Below are 24744 nucleotides of genomic sequence, written 5' to 3'. Positions count from 1 at the left end.
ACTCGAATGGAATCGAAAATCCTCAAATCAAATCGAAAATACTCGATTCCCTTCCAAAATAATCGAATTGATTCGAAAATATTCGAATCGAATCGAAAATACCAAAATTGAATTGAATCAATTTGAGAAGACTCACATTGAATCGAAAATACAAGAACGGAATCGAAAAAACTTGAATCGAATCGAATTGAAAATACGCGAATCGAATAGAAAATAATCGAATCGAATCGAATCGAAAATTCCTGAATAGAATTGAATCGAATGAAAATACTTCAATTCAATCGAAAACTCGAATCAAATAGAAAATACCCGAATTCAAAAGAATCGAATTGAAAATACTCGAAACGAATTGAAAATACACGAATTGAATCGAGAAAACTTGATTCAGATTGATAATAATCAAATCCAATTGCAAATAATCGAAACGAATCGAAAATAGTCGAATGGAATCGCTAATCCTCAAGTCAAATCGGAAATACTTGAATCCATTCCAAAATACTCGAATTGAATCGAAAATACTCGAATCGATTGGAAAATACTCAAATCGAATTGAATTGAAAATACTCGAACCGAATAGAAAATACTCGAATCGAATTGAAAATACTTGAAACGAATTGATAATACTAGAATCGAATAGAAAAACCTTGATTTGAATCGAAAATACTCAAACACAATTTAAAATACTTGAAGCAAATCGAAAATACTCGAATGGAATCGAAAATCCTCAAATTGAATCGAAAATATTTGAATCCATTCCAAAATTCTCGAATCGAATTGAAAATCAAATCGAATCGAAAATACTCGAATCGCTTCCAAAATACTCGAATCGAATTGAAAGTACTCGAATCGAAAAGAAAATACTTGAATCAAATCAAATCGAATTGAAAATATTCAAATTGAATAGAAAATACTCGAGTCGAATCGAAAATACTCTAATCGAATCGAAAAAAATTGATTCGAATCGAAAATATTCAAATGCAATAGAAAATACTTGAATCGAATCGAAAAAACTTGTTTCGAATTGAAAATATTTATATCCAATCGAAAATACTCGAATCGAATTGAATTGAAATGGAAATACTTGAAGCAAATCGAAAATACTTGAATCGAATAGAAAATACTGGAATTGAATCGAAAATACTCGAATGGAATCAAAATCCTCAAATCGAATCGAAAATACCCGAATTCATTCCAAAATCGTCTAATCAAATCGACAATACTCAAATCCAAAAGAAAATACTCGAAACGAATCGAAAATACTCGAATTGAATCGAAAATACTTGAATCGAATCGAATTGAATTGAAAATACTCAAATCGAATTGAAAATACTTGAATCGAATTGAAAATACTCGAATCGAATAAAAAATTCTCGAAAGGAATCGAATCGAATAGAAAATACTCAAATTGAATTATCAATACTCGAATCGATAAGAAAATACTCGAATTGAATTGAATCGAATTGAGAACACTCGAATTGAATAAAAAAATACACGAATCGAATCAGGAAAACTCGAATCGAATCGAATTGAATTGAAAATACTCTAATCGAATGAAAAATACTCGAATGGAATCGAAAATCCTCGAATTGAATAAAAAATATTTGAATATATTCCAAAATACTCGAACCGAATCAAAATACTCGAATCGTATCGACAATACTCGAATCGAATTGAAAATACTCGAATGGAATAAAAAATCCTCAAATCCAACCGAAAATACTCGAATACATTGCAAAATACTCGAATCGAATCGAAAATAATTGAATCGAATCAAAAATACTTGAATCAAATCAAATCGAATCGAAAATACTCGAATCGAATCGAAAAAATTGATTCGTATCGAAAATATTCAAATCCAATCGAAAATACTCGAATCGAATAGAAAAAACTTGATTCGAATTGAAAATACTCAAATCCAATAGAAAATACTCGAATCGAATCGAATTGTTGAAAATACTCGGATAGAATCAAAACTACTCGAATCGAATCAAAAACACTCGAATCAAATTGAATTGAATTGGAAATACTCGAAGCAAATCGAAAATACTTGAATCGAATAGAAAATACTCGAATTGAATCGAAAATACTCGAATGGAATCGAAAATCCTCAAATCGAACTGAAAATACCCGAATCCGTTCCAAAATAGTCGAATCGAATCGAAAATACTCAAATCCAATAGAAAATACTCGAAACGAATCGAAAATACTCGAATCGAATCAAATTGAATTGAAAATACCAGAATCAAATCGAAAATACTCAAATCGAAACAAAAATACTCGAATCGAAAATACTCGAATCGAATCGAATTGAATTGAAAATATTCGAATCGAATCGAAAATAATCGAATGGAATAGAATATACTCAAATCGAATAAAAAATACTCGAATCCCTTCCAAAATACTCGAATCGAATCGAAAATACTCGAATCGAATAGAAAATACTTGAATCAAATCAAATCGAATTGAAAACACTCGAATTGAATCGAAGATACTCGAATTGAATCGAAAATACTCGAATCGAATCGAAAAAAATTGATTCGAATAGAAAATAGTCAAATCCAATAGAAAATACTTGAATCGATCGAAAAAACTTGATTCGAATTGAAAATACTCAAATCCAATCGAAAATAGTCGAATCGAATCAAATTGTTGAAAATACTCGTATAGAATCGAAACTACTCGAATCGAATAGAAAATACTCGAAATGAATTGAATTGAATTGAATTGGAAATACTCGAAGCAAATGGAAAATACTTGAATCGAATTGAAAATAGTCGAATCGAATTGAAAATACTCGAATAGAATCCAAAATACTCGAATCAAATCCAAAATACTCGAATCGAATCGAAAAAACTCGATTCTAATAGAAAATACTCAAATCGAATTGATGAAAATATTCGAATTGAATGAACAATACGCGAATTGAATAGAAAATAATCGAATCGAATCGATAATACGAGAATCGAATAAAAAATAATCGAATCGAATCGACAATACTCAAAACCAACCGAAAATACTCGAATCAAATCGAAAATACTCAAATGGAATCGAATTGAATTGAAATTACACGAATCGAATCGAAAATACTACAATCGAACAGAAAGTACCCGAATAAATAGAATCGAATTGGAAATACTTGAATCAAATCGAAAATACTCGAAAAAAATCGAAAATACTCGAATCAAATAAAAAAACTTGATTTGAATCGAAAATACTCGAATGGAATAGAAAATCCTCAAATCGAATCGAAAATACTCGAATCCATTCCAAAATACTCGAATCGAATCGAAAATCCTCAAATCGAATCGAAAATACTCGAATGGTTTCGAATATCTTCAAATCGAATCGAAAATACTCAAATATATTCCAAAATTCTTGAATCGAATCGAAAATACTCGAATCGAATCGAATCGTTTGAAAATACTCGAATTGAATCGAAAATACTCGAATCCAATGAAAAATAGTCGAATCGATTAAAAAATTCTCGAATAGAATCGAATCGAATTAAAAATACTCGAAATGAATCGAAAATACTCAAATCGAATAGAAAATACTCAAATTCAATTGAATCGAATCGAAAGTAGTCGAATCGAATGGAAAAACTTGATTCAAATCGAAAAAACACAAATCCAATCGAAAATGCGCGAATCGAATTGAAAATACTCGAAAGGAATCGAAAATCCTCAAATTGAATGAAAATGAAAGAATCCATTCCAGAAAAATGGAATCGAATCAAAAATACTCGAATCGAATGGAAAATACTCGAATCGAATCGAATTGAATTGAAAATACTCAAATCGAATCGAAAATAATCGAATCGAATGGAAAATACTCGAATTGAATTGAATCGAATTGAGAACACTCGAATTGAATCGAAAATACACGAATCGAATCGAAAATAGTCGAATCGAATAGAAAATTCTCGAATGGAATCGAATAGAATTCAAAATAATGAAATTGAATCGAAAATACTAGAATCGAATAGAAAATACCCGAATTCAATAGAATCGAATTGAAAATAATTGAATCAAATCGAAACTACTCAAAAGGAATAAAAAATACTCGAATCGAATCGAAAAAACTTGATTCGAATCGAAAATACTCAAATCCAATCGAAAATACACGAATCGAATAAAAAATACTCAAATGGAATCGAAAATCGTCAAATCGAATAAAAAATACTCGAATCCATTCCAAAATACTCGAATCGAATGGAAAATACTCGAATCGTAATGAAAATACTCAAATCAAATCGAATTGAATTGAAAATACTCGAATCGAATAGAAAATCCTTGAATCGAATAGAAAACACTCGAATCGAATCGAAAATACTCGAATTGAATCGAATTGACTTGAAAATACTTGAATCGAATCAAAAATACTTGAATCGAATCGAATTGAATTGCAAATCCTCAAATTGAATCGAAAATACTCAAATCGTTTCGAAAAAACTTGATTCGAATCAAAAATACTCAAATCCAATCGAAAATACATGAATCGAATAAAAAAATACTCGAATGGAATCGAAAATCCTCAAATTGAATAAAAAATACTCGAATCCATTCCAAAATACTCGAATCGAAACAAAAATACTCGAATCGAAACAAAAATACTCGAATCAAATCGAATTGAATTTAAAATACTCGAATCGAATCAAAAATGCTCGAATCGAATAGAATTGAATTGCAAATCCTCAAATCGAATTGAAAATACTCGAATCGAATTGAAAAAGCTTGATTCGAATAGAAAATACTCAAATCCAATCGAAAATACACGAATCGAATAAAAAATACTCGAATGGAATAGAAAATCCTCAAAACGAATAAAAAATACTCGAATCCATTCCAAAGTACTCGAATCGAATCGAAAATACTTGAATGAAATCAAATCGAATTGAGAATACACGAATTGAATCAAAAATACTCAAATCCAATCGAAAATACTCGAATCGAATTGAAAAAATTTGATTCGAATTGAAAATACTCAAATCCAATGAAAATACTCGAATCCAATCAAAAATACTCGAATGGAATCGAGAATCCTGAAATCGAATCGAAAACACTCGAATCCATTCCAAAATACTCGAAGCGAATCGAAAATACTCGAATCGAAACGAAAATATTCGAATCGAATCGAATGGAATTGAAAATACTTGAATCGAAAATCCTCGAATCAGGGATCCCTGGGTGGCGCAGCGGTTTGGCGCCTGCCTTTGGCCCGGGGCGCGATCCTGGAGACCCGGGATCGAATCCCACATCGGGCTCCCGGTGCATGGAGCCTGCTTCTCCCTCTGCCTGTGTCTCTGCCTCTCTCTCTCTCTCTGTGACTATCATAAGTAAATAAAAAATTTAAAAAAAAAATTTAAAAAAAAAGATTAAAAAAAAAAGAAAATCCTCGAATCGAATAGAAAAAACTTGATTTGAATCGAAAATACTCGAATCGAATCGAAAATACTCGAATGGAATCGAAAATCCACAAATCGAATCGAAAATACCCGAATCCATTCCAAAATAGTCGAATCGAATCGAAAATACTCAAATCCAATAGAAAATACTCAAAACGAATTGAAAATACTCGAATCAAAACGAAAAGACTCGAATCGAATGGAAAATACTTGAATGGATTCAAAAATCCTCAAATCGAATCAAAAATACTCGAATATAATCCAAATTCTCGAATCGAATCGAAAATACTCGAATTGAATACTCGAATCGAATCGAATCATTTGAAAATACTCGAATTGAATCGAAAATACTCGAATCCAATCGAAAATAGTCGAATCGATTAAAAAATTCTCGAATAGAATCAAATCGAATTGAAAATACACGAAATTGGGGGGAGGGGCAAGATTGCGGAAGAGTAGGGTCTCCAAGTCACCTGTCCTCAACAAATTGCCTAGAAAACCATCCAATCATCCTGAAAATCTACGAATTCGGCCTGAGATTTAAAGAGAGACCAGCTGGAACGCTCCAGTGAGAAGAGTTCGCACTTCTATCAAGGTAGGAAGACGGGAAAAAGAAATAAAGAAACAAAAGGCCTCCAAGGGGGAGGGGCCGGCGAGGACCCGGGCTGAGGCCGGGGCGAGTGTCCCCAGGACAGGAGAGCCCCGGCCCGGAGGAGCAGGAGCTGCACCAACCTTACCCGCGGAAAGGCCTCCCGGGGAATTGGAGCAGGATCCCCAGAAAGGCGGGGATGCCCTCGGGCTCCCTGGGGCAGTAACAGAGGAACCGTGCCCCGGGGAGATGCGCCAAGCTCCCTAAGGGCTGCAGCGCGCACGGTGGGACCTAGAGCAGCTCGGAGGGGCTCGGGCGGCGGCTCCGCGGAGGGGGCGGTGCAGCTCCAGGAACAGCTCGGAGGGGCTCGGGCTGCGGCTCCGTGGAGGGGGTTGCGGGGCGGGAGCGCGAATCCAACAGCGCAGGCCCCGGAGCACAGGGCGCCGGGACACAGCACAGGATCTGGCCTCCCCCAGGGACAGGCAGAGGCCGGGAGGGCCCAGGACAGCGAGGACGCTCCTGCCTGGAACTGAGCAGATCAGCGGCCCCACCCGGGAGCCCCCAGGCCCTGCAGACGGAGAGCCCCGGACTTACTGCGGGAGCTGACTCCAGGGTCCCAGAGCTGCCGCCTCACCACTGTGGCTTCCTCCCGGGGCCTCAAGGGGTGAACCAACCCCATTGAGCCCTGCAACAGGCAGGGGCAGAGCAGCTCCCCCAAGTGCTAACACCTGAGAATCAGCACAGCAGGCCCCTCCCCCAGAAGACCAAGGAGACAGACCAGTTCCAAGGGAAGTCAAGGGACTTAAAGTGTACAGAATCGGAAGATACTCCCCCGTGGTTTTGTTTTGTTTTGTTTTGTTTTGTGCTTTTTTTTCTTTCTTCTTGATTTCTGATTGCTTCCCCCACCCTACCCCCCTTTTTTTCCTTTTTTCTCCTTTCTTTCTTTTTCTTTCTTTTTCTTCTCTTTCCCCCCCTTTTTTTCTTCTTTCTCTTTTTCTTTTTCTCTTTTCTTTCCTTCTCTCTCTTTTTCTCCTTTTCCCAATACAACTTGTTTTTGGCCACTCTGCACTGAGCAAAATGACTAGAAGGAAAACCTCACCTCAAAAAAAAAGAATCAGAAACAGCCCTCTCTCCCACAGAGTTACAAAATATGGATTACAATTCAATGTCAGAAAGCCAATTCAGAAGCACTATTATACAGCTACTGGTGGCTCTAGAAAGAACCATAAAGGACTCAAGAGACTTCATGACTGCAGAATTTAGATCCAATCAGGCAGAAATTAAAAATCAATTAAATGAGATGCAATCCAAGCTAGAAGTCCTAACGACGAGGGTTAACGAGGTGGAAGAACGAGTGAGTGACATAGAATACAAGTTGATGGCAAAGAGGGAAACTGAGGAAAAAAGAGACAAGCAATTAAAAGATCATGAGGATAGATTAAGCGAAATAAATGACAGCCTGAGGAAGAAAAACCTACGTTTAATTGGGGTTCCCGAGGGCGCTGAAAGGGACAGAGGGCCAGAATATGTATTTGAACAAATCCTAGCTGAAAAATTTCCTAATCTGGGAAGGGAAACAGGCATTCAGATCCAGGAAATAGAGAGATCCCCCCCTAAAATCAACAAAAACCGTTCAACACCTCGACATTTAATAGTGAAGCTTGCAAATTCCAAAGATAAGGAGAAGATCCTTAAAGCAGCAAGAGAAAAAAAGTCCCTGACTTTCATGGGGAGGAATATTAGGGTAACAGCAGACCTCTCCACAGAGACCTGGCAGGCCAGAAAGGGTTGGCAGGATATATTCAGGGTCCTAAATGAAAAGAACATGCAACCAAGAATACTTTATCCAGCAAGGCTTTCATTCAAAATGGAAGGAGAGATAAAGAGCTTCCAAGACAGGCAGGAACTGAAAGAATATGTGACCTCCAAACCAGCTCTGCAAGAAATTTTAAGGGGGACTCTTAAAACTCCCCTTTAAGAAGAAGTTCAGTGGAACAATCCACAAAAAAAAGGACTGAATAGATATGATGGCACTAAACTCATATCTATCAATAGTAACTCTGAACGTGAACGGGCTTAATGACCCCATCAAAAGGCGCAGGGTTTCACTGGATAAAAAAGCAGGACCCATCTATTTGCTGTCTACAAGAGACTCATTTTAGACAGAAGGACACCTACAACCTGAAAATAAAAGGTTGGAGAACCATTTACCATTCAAATGGTCCTCAAAACAAAGCAGGGGTTGCCATCCTTATATCAGATAAATTAAAATTTACCCCGAAGACTATAGTGAGAGATGAAGAGGGACACTATCTCATACTCAAAGGATCTATCCAACAAGAGGACTTAACAATCCTCAATATATATGCCCCGAATGTGGGAGCTGCCAAATATTTAAACCAATTAATAACCAAACTGAAGAAATACTTTGATAATAATACACTTATACTTGGTGACTTCAATCTAGCTCTTTCTATACTAGATAGGTCTTCTAAGCACAACATATCCAAAGAAACGAGAGCTTTAAATGATACACTGGACCAGATGGAGTTCACAGATATCTACAGAACTTTACATCCAAACTCAACTGAATACACATTCTTCTCAAGTGCACATGGAACTTTCTCCAGAATAGTCCACATACTGGGTCACAAATCGCGTCTGAACCGATACCAAAAGATCAGGATAGTCCCCTGTATATTCTCAGACCATAATGCCTTGAAATTAGAACTTAATCACAACAAGAAGTTTGGAAGGACCACAAACACGTGGAGGTTAAGGACCATCCTGCTAAAAGATGAAAAGGTCAACCAGGATATTAAGGAAGAATTAAAAAGATTCATGGAAACTAATGAGAATGAAGATACAACCGTTCAAAATCTTTGGGATGCAGCAAAAGCAGTCCTGAGGGGGAAATACATCGCAATACAAGCATCCATTCAAAAACTGGAAAGATCTCAAATTCAAAAGCTCACCTTACACATAAAGGAACTAGAGAAAAAGCAACAAATAGACCCCACCCCCAGCAGAAGAAGACACTTAATTAAAATTCGAGCTGAACTCAATGATATCGAGACCAAAAGAACTGTGGAACAGATCAACAGAACCAGGAGTTGGTTCTTTGAAAGAATTAATAAGATAGATAAACCATTAGCCAACCTTATTAAAAAGAAGAGAGAGAAGACTCAATTAATAAAATCATGAATGAGAAAGGAGAGATCACTACCAACACCAAGGAAATACAAACGATTTTAAAAACATATTATGAACAGCTGTACGCCAATAAATTAGGAAATCTAGAAGAAATGGACGCATTCCTGGAAAGCCACAAACTACCAAAACTGGAGCAGGAAGAAATAGAAAACCTGAACAGGCCAATAACCAGGGAGGAAATTGAAGCAGTCATCAAAAACCTCCCAAGACACAAGAGTCCAGGGCCAGATGGCTTCCCAGGGGAATTCTATCAAACGTTTAAAGAAGAAATCATACCTATTCTACTAAAGCTGTTTGGAAAGATAGAAAGAGTTGGAGTACTTCCAAATTCGTTCTATGAGGCCAGCATCACCTTAATTCCGAAACCAGACAAAGACCCCATGAAAAAGGAGAATTACAGACCAATATCCCTGATGAACATGGATGCAAAAATTCTCAACAAGATACTAGCCAATAGGATCCAACAACACATTAAGAAAATTATTCACCATGACCAAGTAGGATTTATCCCTGGGACACAAGCCTGGTTCAACACTCGTAAAACCATCAATGTGATTCATCATATCAGCAAGAGAAAAACCAAGAACCATATGATACTCTCATTAGATGCAGAGAAAGCATTTGACAAAATACAGCATCCATTCCTGATCAAAACCCTTCAGAGTGTTGGGATAGAGGGAACTTTCCTCGACATCTTAAAAGCCATTTACGAAAAGCCCACAGCAAATATCATTCTCAATGGGGAAGCACTGGGAGCCTTTCCCCTAAGATCAGGAACAAGACAGAGATGTCCACTCTCACCACTGCTGTTCAACATAGTTCTGGAAGTCCTCGCCTCAGTAATCAGACAACAAAAAGACATTAAAGGCATTCAAATCGGCAAAGAAGTCAAACTCTCCCTCTTCGCCGATGACATGATACTCTACCTAGAAAACCCAAAAGCCTCCACCCCAAGATTGCTAGAACTCATACAGCAATTTGGTAGCGTGGCAGGATACAAAATCAATGCCCAGAAATCACTGGCATTTCTATACACTAACAATGAGACTGAAGAAAGAGAAATTAAGGAGTCAATCCCATTTACAATTGCACCCAAAAGCATAAGATACCTAGGAATAAACCTAACCAAAGAGGTATAGGATCTATACCCTAAAAACTATAGAATGCTTCTCAAAGAAATTGAGGAAGACACAAAGAGATGGAAAAATATTCCATGCTCATGGATTGGAAGAATTAATATTGTGAAAATGTCAATGTTACCCAGGGCAATTTACACGTTTAATGCAATCCCTATCAAAATACCATGGACTTTCTTCAGAGAGTTAGAACAAATTATTTTAAGATTTGTGTGGAATCAGAAAAGACCCCGAATAGCCAGGGGAATTTTAAAAAAGAAAACCATAGCTGGGGGCATCACAATGCCAGATTTCAGGTTGTACTACAAAGCTGTGGTCATCAAGACAGCGTGGTACTGGCACAAAAACAGACACATAGATCAATGGAACAGAATAGAGAACCCAGAAGTGGACCCTGAACTTTATGGTCAACTAATATTCGATAAAGGAGGAAAGACTATCCACTGGAAGAAAGACAGTCCCTTCAATAGATGGTGTTGGGAAAATTGGACATCCACATGCAGAAAAATGAAACTGGACCACTCTCTTTCACCATACACAAAGATAAACTCAAAATGGATGATAGATCTAAATGTGAGACAAGAGTCCATCAAAATCATAGAAGAGAACACAGGCAACACCCTCTTTGAACTCGGCCACAGTAACTTTTTGCAAGATACATCCACAAAGGCAAAAGAAACAAAAGCAAAAATGAACTATTGGGACTTCATCAAGATAAGAAGCTTTTGCACATCAAAGGATACAGTCAACAAAACTAAAAGACAACCTACAGAATAGGAGAAGATATCTGCAAATGATGTATCATATAAAGGGCTAGTTTCCAAGATCTATAAAGAACTTATTAAACTCAACAGCAAAGAAGCAAACAATCCAATCATGAAATGGGCAAAAGACATGAACAGAAATCCCACAGAGGAAGACATAGACATGGCCAACATGCACATGAGAAAATGCTCTGCATCATTTGCCATCAGGGAAATACAAATCAAAACCACAATGAGATACCACCTCACACCAGTGAGAATCGGGAAAATTAACAAGGCTGGAAACCACAAGTGTTGGAGAGGATGCAGAGAAAGGGGAACCCTCTTACACAGTTGGTAGGAATGTGAAGTGGTGCAGCCACTCTGGAAAACTGTGTGGAGGTTCCTCAAAGAGTTAAAAATAGACCTGCCCTACTACCCAGCAATTGCACTGTTGGGGATTTACCCCAAAGATTCAGATGCAATGAAACGCTGGGACACCTGCACCCCGATGTTTCTATCAGCAATGGCCACAATAGCCAAACTGTGGTAGGAGCCTCGGTGTTCATCAAAAGATGAGTGGATAAAGAAGATGTGGTTTATGTATACAAAATATTACTTAGCCATTAGAAACGACAAATACCCACAATTTGCTTCAACGTGGTGGAACTGGAGGGTATTATGCTGAGTGAAATAAGTCAATCGGAGAAGGACAAACATTGTATGTTCTCATTCATTTGGGGAATATAAATAATAGTGAAAGGGAATATAAGGGAAGGGAGAAGAAATGTGTGGGAAATATCAGGAAGGGAGACAGAACATAAAGACTCCTAACTCTGTTAAACGATCTAGGTGTGATGGAAGGGGAGGAGGGGGATCCCTGGGTGACGCAGCGGTTTGGCGCTTGTCTTTGGCCCGGGGCGCGATCCTGGAGACCCGGGATCGAATCCCACGTCGGGCTCCCGGTGCATGGAGCCTGCTTCTCCCTCCGCCTGTGTCTCTGCCTCTCTCTCTCTCTCTCTGTGACTATCATAAATAAAAAAATTTAAAAAAAAAGAATAAAAACTTGACATCTCATATCCTTTTTTTTCCTTTTCTTGACCATTTAATTATTCTGATATTTGAAAACACACAGCCAGACATTAAAATAGGACAGGGTCAAGAAGTAGCACCTTATCTAGGCCTTTTTCTTCATAGCTCACATTAGTTTCCAACTCCTCTATGAAGCTTTTCTGTTTGCCTCAATCTCCTACAAAATTTTTTCAGCCAAATTCTCTGGTGCCTCTGCTGTAGGTGCCACTTTGGGGGCACTTAATCCCCTCCCTACTAACTCTTGGCATGTACGACAACCCACAATTTCCAGCATGGCACACTGATCTCCTATATCAATAGGAGAGGTGAGGTCACCCCGTGCTAACAAACAACACCACAAATCATTTCTTGTCTACAGTCCCTGTAAAATGGGTTGGCTGTGGCTCTGACGCATGTTGTCTTCACTCTGCGGATGACACAGTCCTAGTCCTACCTGTCACCTTACCTTACCTGCCTATTTCCAGGTAGAGGAGGAAAAAGCCTAGTAACCCACATCTGAGTCTTAAAACTTCCATTCACATGGCTTCTAATCATATTATTGGACAAATCGAGTTAAATGGAGACTCAAGTTCAGTTGGGCAGGGACGTGTAATATTCCTGGTGGCCAGAGCACCAAGGAGAGAGAATATGATTATTTGGTGAATAGCTAGTAACACAGTCTACCACACTCTCTTAGGGAATGTTTCTTCTGCTGGATTTGGACTTTCATCTCTGGGCTGAAAAATAGCCATCCTGTGATCTCACCTGCTGATGCTGCCAATTTCGGCAGTGCTTCACTCTTAAGGAACTATTCGTACAGGCATTAAATATTTTATTGCATTTTAGCTCTTATTAATTTATAGCCATAGATGGAAGATGGAAAATTAAAGTGCTGATATGAGTCATAAGAAACATAGGTCTCAGGAACAGAGAACACTTGAGAGGACTCCTTGGGTGTTCCAGAAGCTGTGAATACCTCAATCAGAGGTCTCCTGCACAATCTAAGCTAATTGACTCCTCATTTGTGACGGAAACAAATTAAGAAACTTGTAAACAGAGCAATATCTTCAAAGCTTGTGTTTAAAAGTTGGGGTATAAATGGAAAGTTTTTTAACTGTCTAGGAACAGAAACTATTGGATCAAATTTGGGAGCCTCTTGTTTAATATATATTTTTCAGGAACATATTATATAGGAGCTATCTGTACTGACTGACAATTTTATTTAGGGCTTTATACATGTGCTTTGTTATCTCAGGTTCAAAATCCCTGAGGATAGGATCTAAGTGGCAGCATGGAGAACAGAATGCACTCAAGCTCTGTAAGACCATCCTGGATCCAAACCCTAGCTCTGACACTGCCTCACAGCAAGACACTTAAAGTCTTTGAGCCTCAGTTTATCATCCGCAAAATGGGCAGCTTAATCCCTAGCTCCCAGGTTTGTTGTGAGCCTTACCTAATAAATTTAAAACACTAACAGGTGCTACATAATGTTAATTTTGTCTCAATCTACCATTTACTACACTTTGTATGCACAAAGCATCTAACATGCTTTGCTCTGTTATAACCTCCTGACAATCATAAAAGTAGGACCAGCAGTCCTGTTTTATAAAATTCAGAAAGATTAAATATTCTCCCAAAGACACTATCACTGGCAAATTATGTCTTGAACTCATGCCCATTTATTATGAAATTCTACAAACTGAGAAATGGGATATTAATTGGTCTTCCTGCTTCAGGACCTAAGTTACTGCAAGATTCTGCCTTTCTAGATCATCAAAGAAAATAAATTGTACTTGATAACATTTCAGGGTTAGATGTCGCATTGCCAGATAACTTGCCTGCTTGTTCTCAATCCATTTCCCTCCCTTCCCTTGTTTCTTTTTTTTTTTGTGTGTGTGTGTTGTAAAATACACAAAACATGAAAATTAGCCTTTTAATTATTTTTGAGTTTTACAATTCAGTGGCATTATGTACATTTACTCTGTTGTGTGACCATCTTCACTGCTCATTTACAGAATATTTTTATCATCCCACACAGAAATACTGTGTGCATTAAACTAACTCTCCATCTTCACATCCTCCAGCTACTGGTAACTTCCAGGCTACTCTCTGTCCTTATGAATGGGTCTACTTTAGGTACCTCATATAAATGGAATGCTATAGTATTTGTCTTTTGTGACTGGTTTATTTCACACAGCATGTTTTCCAGGTTCATGCACATTACAGCATGTATGAGAATTTAATTTCTGGTAAAAAAAGAAAACACATAACATGAGACCTACCATCTTAAACACTTTTAAGTGTACTGTTCAATAGCACAAAATATACTCACATTGCTGTGAAACAGATCTCCAGAACTTTTTCATCTTGCAAATCTGAAACTCTATACTCATTAAACAGTGACTTCCCATTTCTTCCTTTGCTTCCCCACCCCTGGCCAACACCATTCCACTTTCTGTGAATCTATGTTAGATTCTATGTTATGTATTCCTTATATAAATGGAATCAGACAGTGTTTGTCTTTCTGTGACTAGCTTATTTCACATAGCATAATGTCTTTAAGGCTCACCAATGTTGTAGCATGTGACAGGATTTCCTGCCTTTGTAACGCTGGATAATATTCCATTGTGTGTGTACATCACATTGTGTTTATTCATTCCATGGTGGACACCTGGCTTGATCCCACCTCTTGGCTGTTGTGAATAATGCTGCTATGAACATGGGTGTAACCCCTACTTGTTTTGTATGACAGGAAAGTACATCTCCTAGGCCCCTTGTCAACTGGTTTCTGGGAGTTCAGCCAATGGGAAATACTGGTAAAAGATTGGAGGTTGAATATGGGGGAGAGGCCAAAGCATTCTACTTTCTCTCTGCTTTGGGAGATATTCCCAACAATGGCCACATGTCTGACAGCGGTGAGACAATTTATTTTGGTCATCATTCTCTGGTCTCAGCTCTAACCAGGCAGGAGGTAGCAGCTTCCTTCTTTTGCTAATACCTGGGCTGACACTTTGTCTGTAAATTTGAAGTTTTCTTTTGATGGTGGGACACAATACAATGACACTTAAGGAGATAAGAAGGCAGAATACTTACTTACAGCTCCAAATGGAAGAGGACAACCAGGCAGGGCCTCACAGGGCTTTGCACCTGGGCACAGGGGGACAGCAGGTTGGAACTAGAAGAGATGGCTTATGGATGGATGGCAAGCAGGCTGAGGTTACCTAGGCTGTGAGGCCTCCCTCGGGAGTGGGTATTCTGAAAAATTGTAGACCCAAGGAAGAAAGGGCCACCCCTGCGTGTTAGGGATCTGAGGCCTCTCACCTTGCGTATGTGTGTATTGTAACCTAGGTATGTTAGGGCCTGATAAGGGAAGTAGTTGGAGTGGGGGCTTAGCAGATTGCCTGCAAGGGGGATTTGAGAGCTTTGAGCTATGACTACAAAACTGGAAGGAGATGGCGCTTAGAAACTATTTTATTGCAGCAACCAGTTCCCTGTGTTACCTTCCTTATGTGTGGAATATGTAGAGTGTTCCATTTTCCTGCCTGGACTCTGACATGCATTTGATTGCATTCCAGACCTTTGCACATCGATAAACAACTACCTATCATATTCATATCACATGGATCACACTACTTGTGCTTTATTGTTAGCCACACTATCTCCCACCAATGAATCCCTCTGCCCCTCTTTGTCTTTCTTGCTATTTTAGGGTTTCTTACCCAAGAAGGCAGGGATTGTGTCTTATACATTCCTTCTCACAACCCCCATCCAGAATGTGACCAAACCCCAAATGTGTGCTTTAATAAATATATGATTAATTACATGCATCTCTGAGAGCGCATCAATCGTAATTTTTGACTTCCACCTTGGCTGCAATTCCGGCCTAGAGCCAGCTCCATGTTCTGACCTTCATAATCCTGATCCTCCACTGGGACAAGATCCAGATTCTTCGATGAATCATCTGACATACTAATTTTCTTCCACACATCCCTATAAAATTGGCATTGACCACAGCTTCCATGAAACAGTTGTTATCTGACGGCTTTCCCTTTTGTTGGTTTTGTTTTTAATTTGAAGACGGACATGGGACCTATCTCTAGGGCCAGCTTCACAGGTATATGACTCGGGTACTAGCACAGGGTCTCCTGCTAGGAACAGCCCACACATGGTTTAATGTTGCCATCTTGGAATGCTTAATACTTTTATTTTTATTTTTTAAAGATTTATTTATTTATTCATGATAGACACACACACAGAGACAGAGAGAGAGGCAGAGACACAGGAGGAGGGAGAAGCAGGCTCCGTGCCGGGAGCCTGATGCGGGACTCGATCTCGGGACTCCAGGATCGCGCCCTGGGCCAAAGGCAGGCGCCAAACCGCTGAGCCATCCAGGGATCCCCTGCTTAATACTTTTAAACGAGAGCAACCCCTATTCTCATTGTTGCACTGGACCCCACAAATAATATAGCCAGTCCTGACTCATTTTATGTGCCGAAGCTTGTGACATTAATTGATCATTGATGCATATGGGTTTAATATTTTGTTCAGAAACTCCGCATTTTCCTTAGGAAATTTGCTCCAAACCTCTCAGTGCAACATGGCATGAAAGGCTTTAAGGCTTTCATCTTCTGTTACCTCCCTCACTTATACAGATGCCCCTAAAACTTCTTTAGTCCATCTTCTCTACTCTGCTCCCCTTCCCTTCAAATGTTACCTCTCAGCTATCATACTACTTGCTGTTCCTAAACTTGTGAGCTTGCCAGATGCTAGGCCCATGCATGTCCTGCTCACCATCCTGTCTGAGGTGGTCCTCTGATTCTCTCCCTAGCCAACTCCAACTTACCCCACAGGTATGAGTCTAGATGTCACTTCCCTGATCTTCCCTGAACCAAGATGTGGGGCTAAACATACGGTAGCATTTATCTTGCTATTGTTACTTTCTGTTTATCTTTAAGTTGTGAGATCCCTATAGATAGAAACTATCTCATGTTCTCTGAACTGACAGCCATACTCAGCTCCAAGGAGGTACCAGGAAAGTTTTCATTCACCAGATTCATGACTGCATGAATGAACAGATCCCCGGTTTATTTGGAGAGTGCATGAGAGACCTATAGCTTTTCTTTTGTGCCACCAGGGACTGAGATGTTCTTAAATCATTGAAGAAGACATTCAACAGCACCCTCTGCCATAGGCATGTGGAATCGTTTTCCCATGCATCCAGGGCAGCCATTGTTTCCCTTTTTCCTTTCCAGGATAGTAGATGGTAGTAGCTCTTTGAATTTCTCAGTCTTTGAGTGGGGTCCTGAGGTTTCTTATGGGACAGACCCTTACCCAGGTCATAGAGGTAGCTCTGGTGAGACCTTCCCTACCTCCAAAGAGTGTCTGGCCCTATGCAAGTCCTGCATCAAATATTTCTTCCTTCCCCTATGTCTATCTTCCTGGTCTATGTTCCACTCACCCTTTCAAGGCCCAGCTGAAATGCTAACCTCCCCACGGTTGTTATGTAATTGATCCCTCTCTGCTTTCCCATTTCATTTTGTTTTTACCTGTAGGGATATTCAGCACACATTCCGACTAGTGTCATGGTGACTTGCCTACTGGATGACACAGTCAACTTTGGGAGCAGGAGCAGAATGTTCTCATCTTTGCAGCCTTTATGTTATTTCCTACACATAGTCGCCACTCAAACTGACCTTGGTTATCTTGGATCACTAACAGATGGATTTGCAATATAACTCGTATATTTGAAAAAAGGAGAGTGGCTTTATCTAATGGGAAGAAAAATTTCCTTCAATTCACTGGAAAATACCTGCCCTTGGAATAAGGGGCCAGGGGAAGATTTAGGGAGAGAAAAATGGGAAGTACAACAAGGCAAGGGAAGGGACCTGGCTGATGAAGAGGTTGCAAGACCTGAAGTCCTAAACGTAAGAAGGCTTTAACATTTGGTAATGTTAATGGCACAACCAGCTAAGACAGTCCTTGGCTTTGCCAAGGATGGAAATCAACTGTGAGCCAGAAGGGAGTGAGAGCAGTTTACCGAATAGCATAGGTGCTAAAGTATGGCAGTGTCTGGAGGACTCGGAAAAGGAGAGGTGAGTCTCCCTGTCACTTGGGGTTAGGAGTTTATATTGGAAAGGGGTCCAGGGTATGTGTTCCTTTAGGAATCCAGGGTTGGGTTGGATCAAAGGTGTGTCAAGTAAACCATAGATATTAGTCCATAAATCGCCGAAGGAGGATGGTATGGATGCCAGTGTTAGAGGAGGTTTGTTTGAAGTAAATGTCCTGCAACTAGTTTGGGATCTGGTTCTTTTTAGATGTTATCAGGTATCTGGGGGCCTAGGATGAAAGGCAGAGAATGATGAACTTTTCTTGCTTCCCCCTCACGGTGGGAACATAGCTTCTTTGGTTTACTCAGATGCAAGGTGAAATGTGGAGCATGAGTAAATGGGAGTCCCTACAGTTTCCCCATCTCAGTAACAAAGGCACCATGGAGACAGAGATGAATGGGAGAGGAGAGGTGGGTGACATGCAGGGCAACCTGACCAGGGTAGAGGCCATTTCTTTGCTCAAAGCAGAGAAAGAGCATATGTGAAGCTGAGGCGCCTAGGGATAAGAACAAGGTGATCTGTCTAAAGAACTACCACTGCAGTCAGTATTCCAGGTAAATATGCCACTGTTTGAGAATGAACAACCCAGCTGTGATTAACTTCCTTGGGAAGCTTCTGGGGTTTTTGTTTTTTTGGATTTTGTTTGTTTTTGCCAATCCCTCCAGGTCTTCTCACATCTGAATAAATACAACTTCAGAGACACTGACTTTAAGTTTTATTTCATAACTTTGCTTGCAGATATGTTGTTTCTCTCCTTATCTCCTTTCTCCAGCCAGGTTTTCTCTCCTCTCCATCTCTCTTCCTATCTAGAACAATTTGGCAAGGGTCTGTAAATTCAGATCTTGAACAAGCTTTATGAAATATAAAATTTCCTTTAATCAATGAATCATTTGCCTAATGAATTTGAAATCCTGGTGGGAAGAGCAAAGCTGGAGGTGACTAGAGGAACATGTTGGCAGTTTGAATTTGGAAAGTAGCATTCCCCATCCTGATTCTCTATTTCCATTCCCGCTCAGAGCACTCCAGCTTGTCCCATAGCAGTTTAAAAGTAACTAAACTAAAAGTATAACTAAACATTAAATGGAAGACCCCAGAGCGAAAGTTATCTCATGTGTGAGAGGAAACAGAAATTTGTAGCAAGAAAACAAAACAAAAACTGATCTCTTCCTTCTTTGTGATTATCTCCTACAATGGTGTTATTATTTCCAATTAAAGACATCTGACATCTCTGGGGATGACTCTACAGTCCCTTTGGATCCAGGTTTAAGCTACATACTAAGAATGTGACAGCTTTACAGCCTTGTAAAACTAACTAGTCCTGCACTTAAACAACCTCATCTAACATTTTCCTTCCCTTCTATATAACCTGAACTTAAGAAATTTAAACTCTGGGGCACCTGGGTGGCTCAGTGACTGAGCGTCTGCCTTTGGCTCAGGTAGTGATCCCAGGGTCCTGGGATGAAGTTCTGCATCAGGATCCCCTCAGGGAGCCTGCTTCTCCCTGTGCCTGTGTCTCTGCCTCTCTCTCTCTCTCAAATAAACAAATAAAAAAATTTTTTTTTAAAGAAACTTAAACTCCACCAAATTTTCTCTTGCTCCAAGTCTGAAATGAAACTTTGCCACGCACTAATAATCTCACTCATATGAGATGCTTGGCTTAAATGGCGCTTACAGGCTAACCCAGGACAAGGGTGCTTTGAGACAAAACAACAAATGGGAGGAAATAAGCCCAAACTGGAGTCCTATCTTTCAGTACCTCTTAACGCTGTATGATGTGTCCTTCGGAGACCTTGTGGCAGTAATTGGCTTGATGATTGTCTCTTTCAAGCTGCAGCCATGATTAAAAATGCTACCGAAGCACAGTGAGTATGTCCTTGACACATATCCTATTTTCTGGGAAAAATGTTGTTACCACAGTAATTGAGCCGGGAAGTGGAGACAATTGCTCTGGGCTCCAGCAGCGGTTCAAAGTTCTCTGCTGACCGGAATCACACCCTGCAGTTTTCCCCCTTCCAGTTCGCAAGATAACGTTTGCATCTACAGATTATCTGCAACCCAGAAGTGGAGGGCGAGAAACCACAACCAAGCAGATCATAAAAGTGACAGAGTAACACAAATGACCACACGAAAGAGAGGAGGCCCGGAACTGCCCCGAGGCTCTGCTCCCGGGCCCGCCGCGGGGACGCAGGACGATTGGCGGCGCCCCGAGCCCGCTGGAGCCCGCGGTGACATCACTGGCCCCGGCGCGGGTCACGTGGCCTGCCCCTCCCCCTTCTCCCCGCTCCCGCTCCTCCTCCCGCCGCCTTCGGAGCGCGGGGTCCGGCCGCAGCCGCCGCTCGGAGGTCTGGGCTGAGGCGCGGAGCACAGGCCACCAGCGAGCGGGCGAGCGGGCCCGGCAACGGCGGGGAGCGGCGGGGGAGCCGGCAGCAGCCGCGCGGCCAGCCCGGAGCGACGCGCCTGACGCTCCCGCAAACTTGGGCGCGCGCTCACGCCACGGAGCGATGAAGACGGTCGCGCCCTGGACGCGGTTCTACTCCAACAGCTGCTGCCTGTGCTGCCATGTCCGCACCGGCACCATCCTGCTGGGCGTCTGGTACCTGGTGAGCGCGGCGACGCGCGGGGGCGCACCCGCGGGGGCGGAGGCCAGGGCGCCGCGAGCCTCCCAGCCCGGGACCCCGGCACCCCGGCACCCCGGCCCTGCGCCGCTCTCCCAAGTGCGGCCTGGATGTAGGGCGACGCCGGTGCTGACCCGTCCACAGCTGTCTTATTTGAAACTTGATTTCTGCGCGAGCCTGGTCGCCAGCCCGGCCCGGCCCGCCTGCGGCGGGGTCCCTTCGGGCGCGGCGTCGGGGCGACGCTGGGGGCTGGGGCGGCGCGCAAGGCCGCGGCTCTCCCGCACGAGTGCACCTGCTGGCAGGAGAGCCGCGCTCGGAGCTGCGCGCCGCGTGTCTTCCAGGCCTTTTCTTCTTTTCCCCGCCCGTCGGGCTTTGTGTCTGGACGGGCCTCGGCAGGGTCGTGGGGGGACAGCTCGCAGCCCCTTCCCCCTGCCCGCGTCTGGTCTCGGGCTTGCGGTACAGCCGGCTGCGCGCTCCCGCGCCCGGGGAGCGGTCGGGGGTTCGTGGCGCGCCGAAGGAGCCCCTGCGCTGCGCGGGCCGAAAGCCCTGGCTCCAGAGAGGGGCTGGCCTGCGCGTGGGTCGCCCCGGGAGCCAGTTACACCTACTTACTTTCCCTGCCATTGACAGGGGATCCCTGTACCTTTCTTAGCGGACACCGCCAGCAAATGCGATCTTTTCTCTTTTTTTTAGGTTGGAGCTTTTTAAGAACTTGTTTGTATGGGGGAGCAGTGATTATTGGGGGCAGTGAGGAAACCTCATGGGAGTCTTTCTGGCCTTTCTGGCCCTGTGCGTGCCCCAGGTTGATTGTTGGCACCCCTGGACCACACCAGCAGGGTCAGATTCCTCTGCATTTGGGTTTTGTGCCATCATGATGGAGAGTTAGACCCGAGCCACTGTGCGGTGCACACCGCTGCATCAAGGTGGTATATTGAACTTTTTAGTGAGAATAAATTCATCTTAGCTATCAGAATTTTTTTGTTGGTTCATATTCACCTTTTCGATATTATGTGGACATTGTCGATTTGTGTCATTGTGCCATTTTAAGCAAGACATCTTCCCCGAGAGCATATGGTGTTCTCTGCGCTATTTATAGTTTCAAGTTTCCTTTAGTCAGTGCCTATCACAGGCCACACAATAGACATTTTTGGCTTAAAAGCTTTCAAACAGATCTTTGGTTTGTGGGATTCTTTTTGTGCAGTCTAAATGCAGATAGAACATCAGCATCTTGGCTCAACACCGACTGCTATAAGCCAAGAAATGCTTTACGGAAATTCTAAATTACAGCAAAAGGATAGTAGGTGGCCTCAAAATAGGGCTTTTATTGATGGTCAAGACAGACTATTTTATCTAAATGTCTTGTGTCCTCCTTGGAAATGTTCAAATCTGCAGACTTGCAAGTACACCAGTAAATGTAATTTGTAAAATCTAGGGCGCTGCATTAGGCAAATGTACTACACCATCTACAGATAAGATAAATCTAAATCTACTTGAGCCCTGTACTTGGCTGTAATCCCATCAGACAGTATTGGTGTGATAAAAGGAGAGTATTCTGCATGCTTTGTCTACTGCTTGAACATGCTCTTTGTGGAAAGTAGTTATTGCTGTGCATGTTTTAACGTTGGAAACAGCATGGCCTTTTGAAAGATAATTAGAAAGCTTTCTAGAGATGTAAGAATGCTATGTTAGGTAAGCCTAATAAATGGGAAATCTGGCTTTAGTACTGATACCTTCATAGGAAGTCTTTTGCATTTCATAAAACAATTTAGACTTGTGAGTTTACCTCATACCATTAAATGCAATTTGGTTATCCAAAACTTTATTTTATATGAACATTTTTAAGATGAGGGAGCAGGGCGGCTGAAGAGCAAGGCACCTCTCTCACTCCACTAGCTATCTGGATGGAGTAGGCTCAGTTATCAGACAGGGGGAGAGTTTGCATGAAAAAAGGATACAACTGTGGGTAGGTATTCAAACAAAAGTTCACTGGAAACCCTCTTCCTTAAATTAATAAATAATTGGGGATGCCTAAGTGGCTCAGCAGTTAGCATCTGCCTTCAGCTCAGAGTGCGATCCCGGGGTTCTGGGATCGAGTCCCGCATCGGGCTCCCTGCGTGGCGCCTGCTTCTCCCTCTGCCTGTGTCTCTGCCTCTCTCTTTCTCTGTGTCTCTCATGAATAAATAAATAAAATCTTTTAAAAAATGCATTAAAAAGATCCACTTTACCTATTTGGTATAATAGGCAATTATTTATTAATTTTTTAAAAGATTTTATTTATTTATTCATAAAAACACTGAGAGAGAGAAAGACAGGGGCAAAGGCAGAGGGAGAAGCAGGCTCCACGCAGGGAGCCCAAGGCGGGACTTGATTCTGGGACTCCAGGATCATGCCCTGGGCCGAAGGCAGGCACTGAACCCCTGAGCCACCCAGGGATCCCCTTTGATGCATTTTCTGATTGCTGTTTCCTACCACTGCCATTTACTAAGGCCCTGTATGCCAAGTATTAAACTAGATGCTTTGCATATACTAAATTTTTACACATTCCTGGTAAGGTAGATTTTCTTACTCCTGTTTTAGAGTTGAGAAAATAGAGGCCAAGAGAGCGTAGATGATTTACATACAGTCCTATGGTTGGTTTGTGGTCAGGGTGATGTTTTACTCGGCCCCATTCCATTTATTTTTATCTTTTAAAAGTTATGGATATGTTTTGTTTTTGCCTTAGAATAACAGAGGTTTCCTATGGTCCAGTAATAAAGCATATTGATTTCAGGTATTTATATTAGAGATCATTTGTTGTTTATTTTTTCCTTTTAATGAGGCATAATTTATATATGGGGAAATCCACAGAAGTGTACAGTTCATTGAGTTGACAAATGCATACACCGTATGTAACCCATGTGCCTAGAAAACGTTTCCAAAACCCCAGAAAGTTCCCTTGTGTCTCTTCCCAGTTTATTCCTGCCACCCCTTCACTGTCACCCTAAAGGAGAGTTTTACCTATTCTTATAAATGGAATTGTACTGTACGTATTCTTTTGTATCTGATTTCTTTCACTTAGCATTAACGTCCTTTAAATTCATTCATGTTAATTGGGGTATATCAAAAGCTTGATGCTTTATATTGCTGAGTATTATTTTATTGTATGAATAAATCACAATTTATTAATCTTTCACCAGATTATGGATATTTGGTTGTTTCCGGTTTGGGGCTATTATGGATAAAGCTGCTCTGAACATTCTTGCACAAGACTTTTTGTGGATATATGTTTTTATTTCTCTAGAGTAAATACCTGGCAGTGTAATTGTTGGTTATTGGTTAAAAGTCCATTTAACTTTATAAGAAACAATTTTCCAAAGTGGTTCTGCCATTTTATACTCCAACCAGTGATATATGAGGTTCCAGTTGTACCACATCTTTGTCAACATTTGGTATGGTCAGTCATTTTAATTTTAGGAATTTTGGTGGTATGTATTATATATAGCTTGTGGTAGCTTTAAATTTCCCAAATAACTAATGACGTGGAAGTTTATCTTGCTCATGGCTCTGTCTTCCTTTGTGATGTGCTAGTCATTGCCCATTTTAAAATTGGGTTTTATCTTTTTTTTCTTAATGATTTATAAGATCTGTTTATATATTTTGGATTCTGGCCTTTTGTTAAAGATCCATTTTGTGAATGTTTTTTCCCAGCGTATGGCCATCTACCCACTTTCTTATGGCATATTTTGATGAACAGAAGTTTTTTGTTGTTTTGAGACAGAGTGAGAGAGAGTATGGGGTGAGCAGAGGGAGAGGGAGAAGCATGAGGCTCAATCCCAGGGTGGACCCTAGGATCACCACCTGAGCCAAAGGCAGATGCTTAACTGACTGAG

At 41.0% G+C, this 24744-nt stretch overlaps 1 protein-coding gene across 3 annotated transcripts in view; it reads left to right on the top strand.

Annotated features, from left to right (window-relative positions):
* Positions 1 to 20566: 20566 nt before the first annotated feature.
* LAPTM4B (lysosomal protein transmembrane 4 beta) overlaps positions 20567 to 24744 on the top strand; it is a 98585-nt gene continuing 94407 nt past the window's right edge. Inside the window, exon 1 of one of the 3 annotated variants that reach the window (XM_041769455.1) lies at positions 20567 to 20863. In XM_041769455.1, the coding sequence (XP_041625389.1) occupies positions 20765 to 20863 (99 nt within the window). In that variant the 5' untranslated portion in view covers positions 20567 to 20764. The remainder of the gene's footprint in view (positions 20864 to 24744) is intronic. The other 2 variants (XM_041769453.1, XM_041769452.1) reach the window with 2 other exon arrangements.

Source organism: Vulpes lagopus, chromosome 9 (assembly GCF_018345385.1).
Source record: "Vulpes lagopus strain Blue_001 chromosome 9, ASM1834538v1, whole genome shotgun sequence".
Classification (NCBI taxonomy): Eukaryota; Metazoa; Chordata; class Mammalia; order Carnivora; family Canidae; genus Vulpes; species Vulpes lagopus.
The sequence above is the reverse complement of the archived record's forward strand: the minus strand, read 5'-3'. Positions and strand labels throughout refer to the sequence as shown.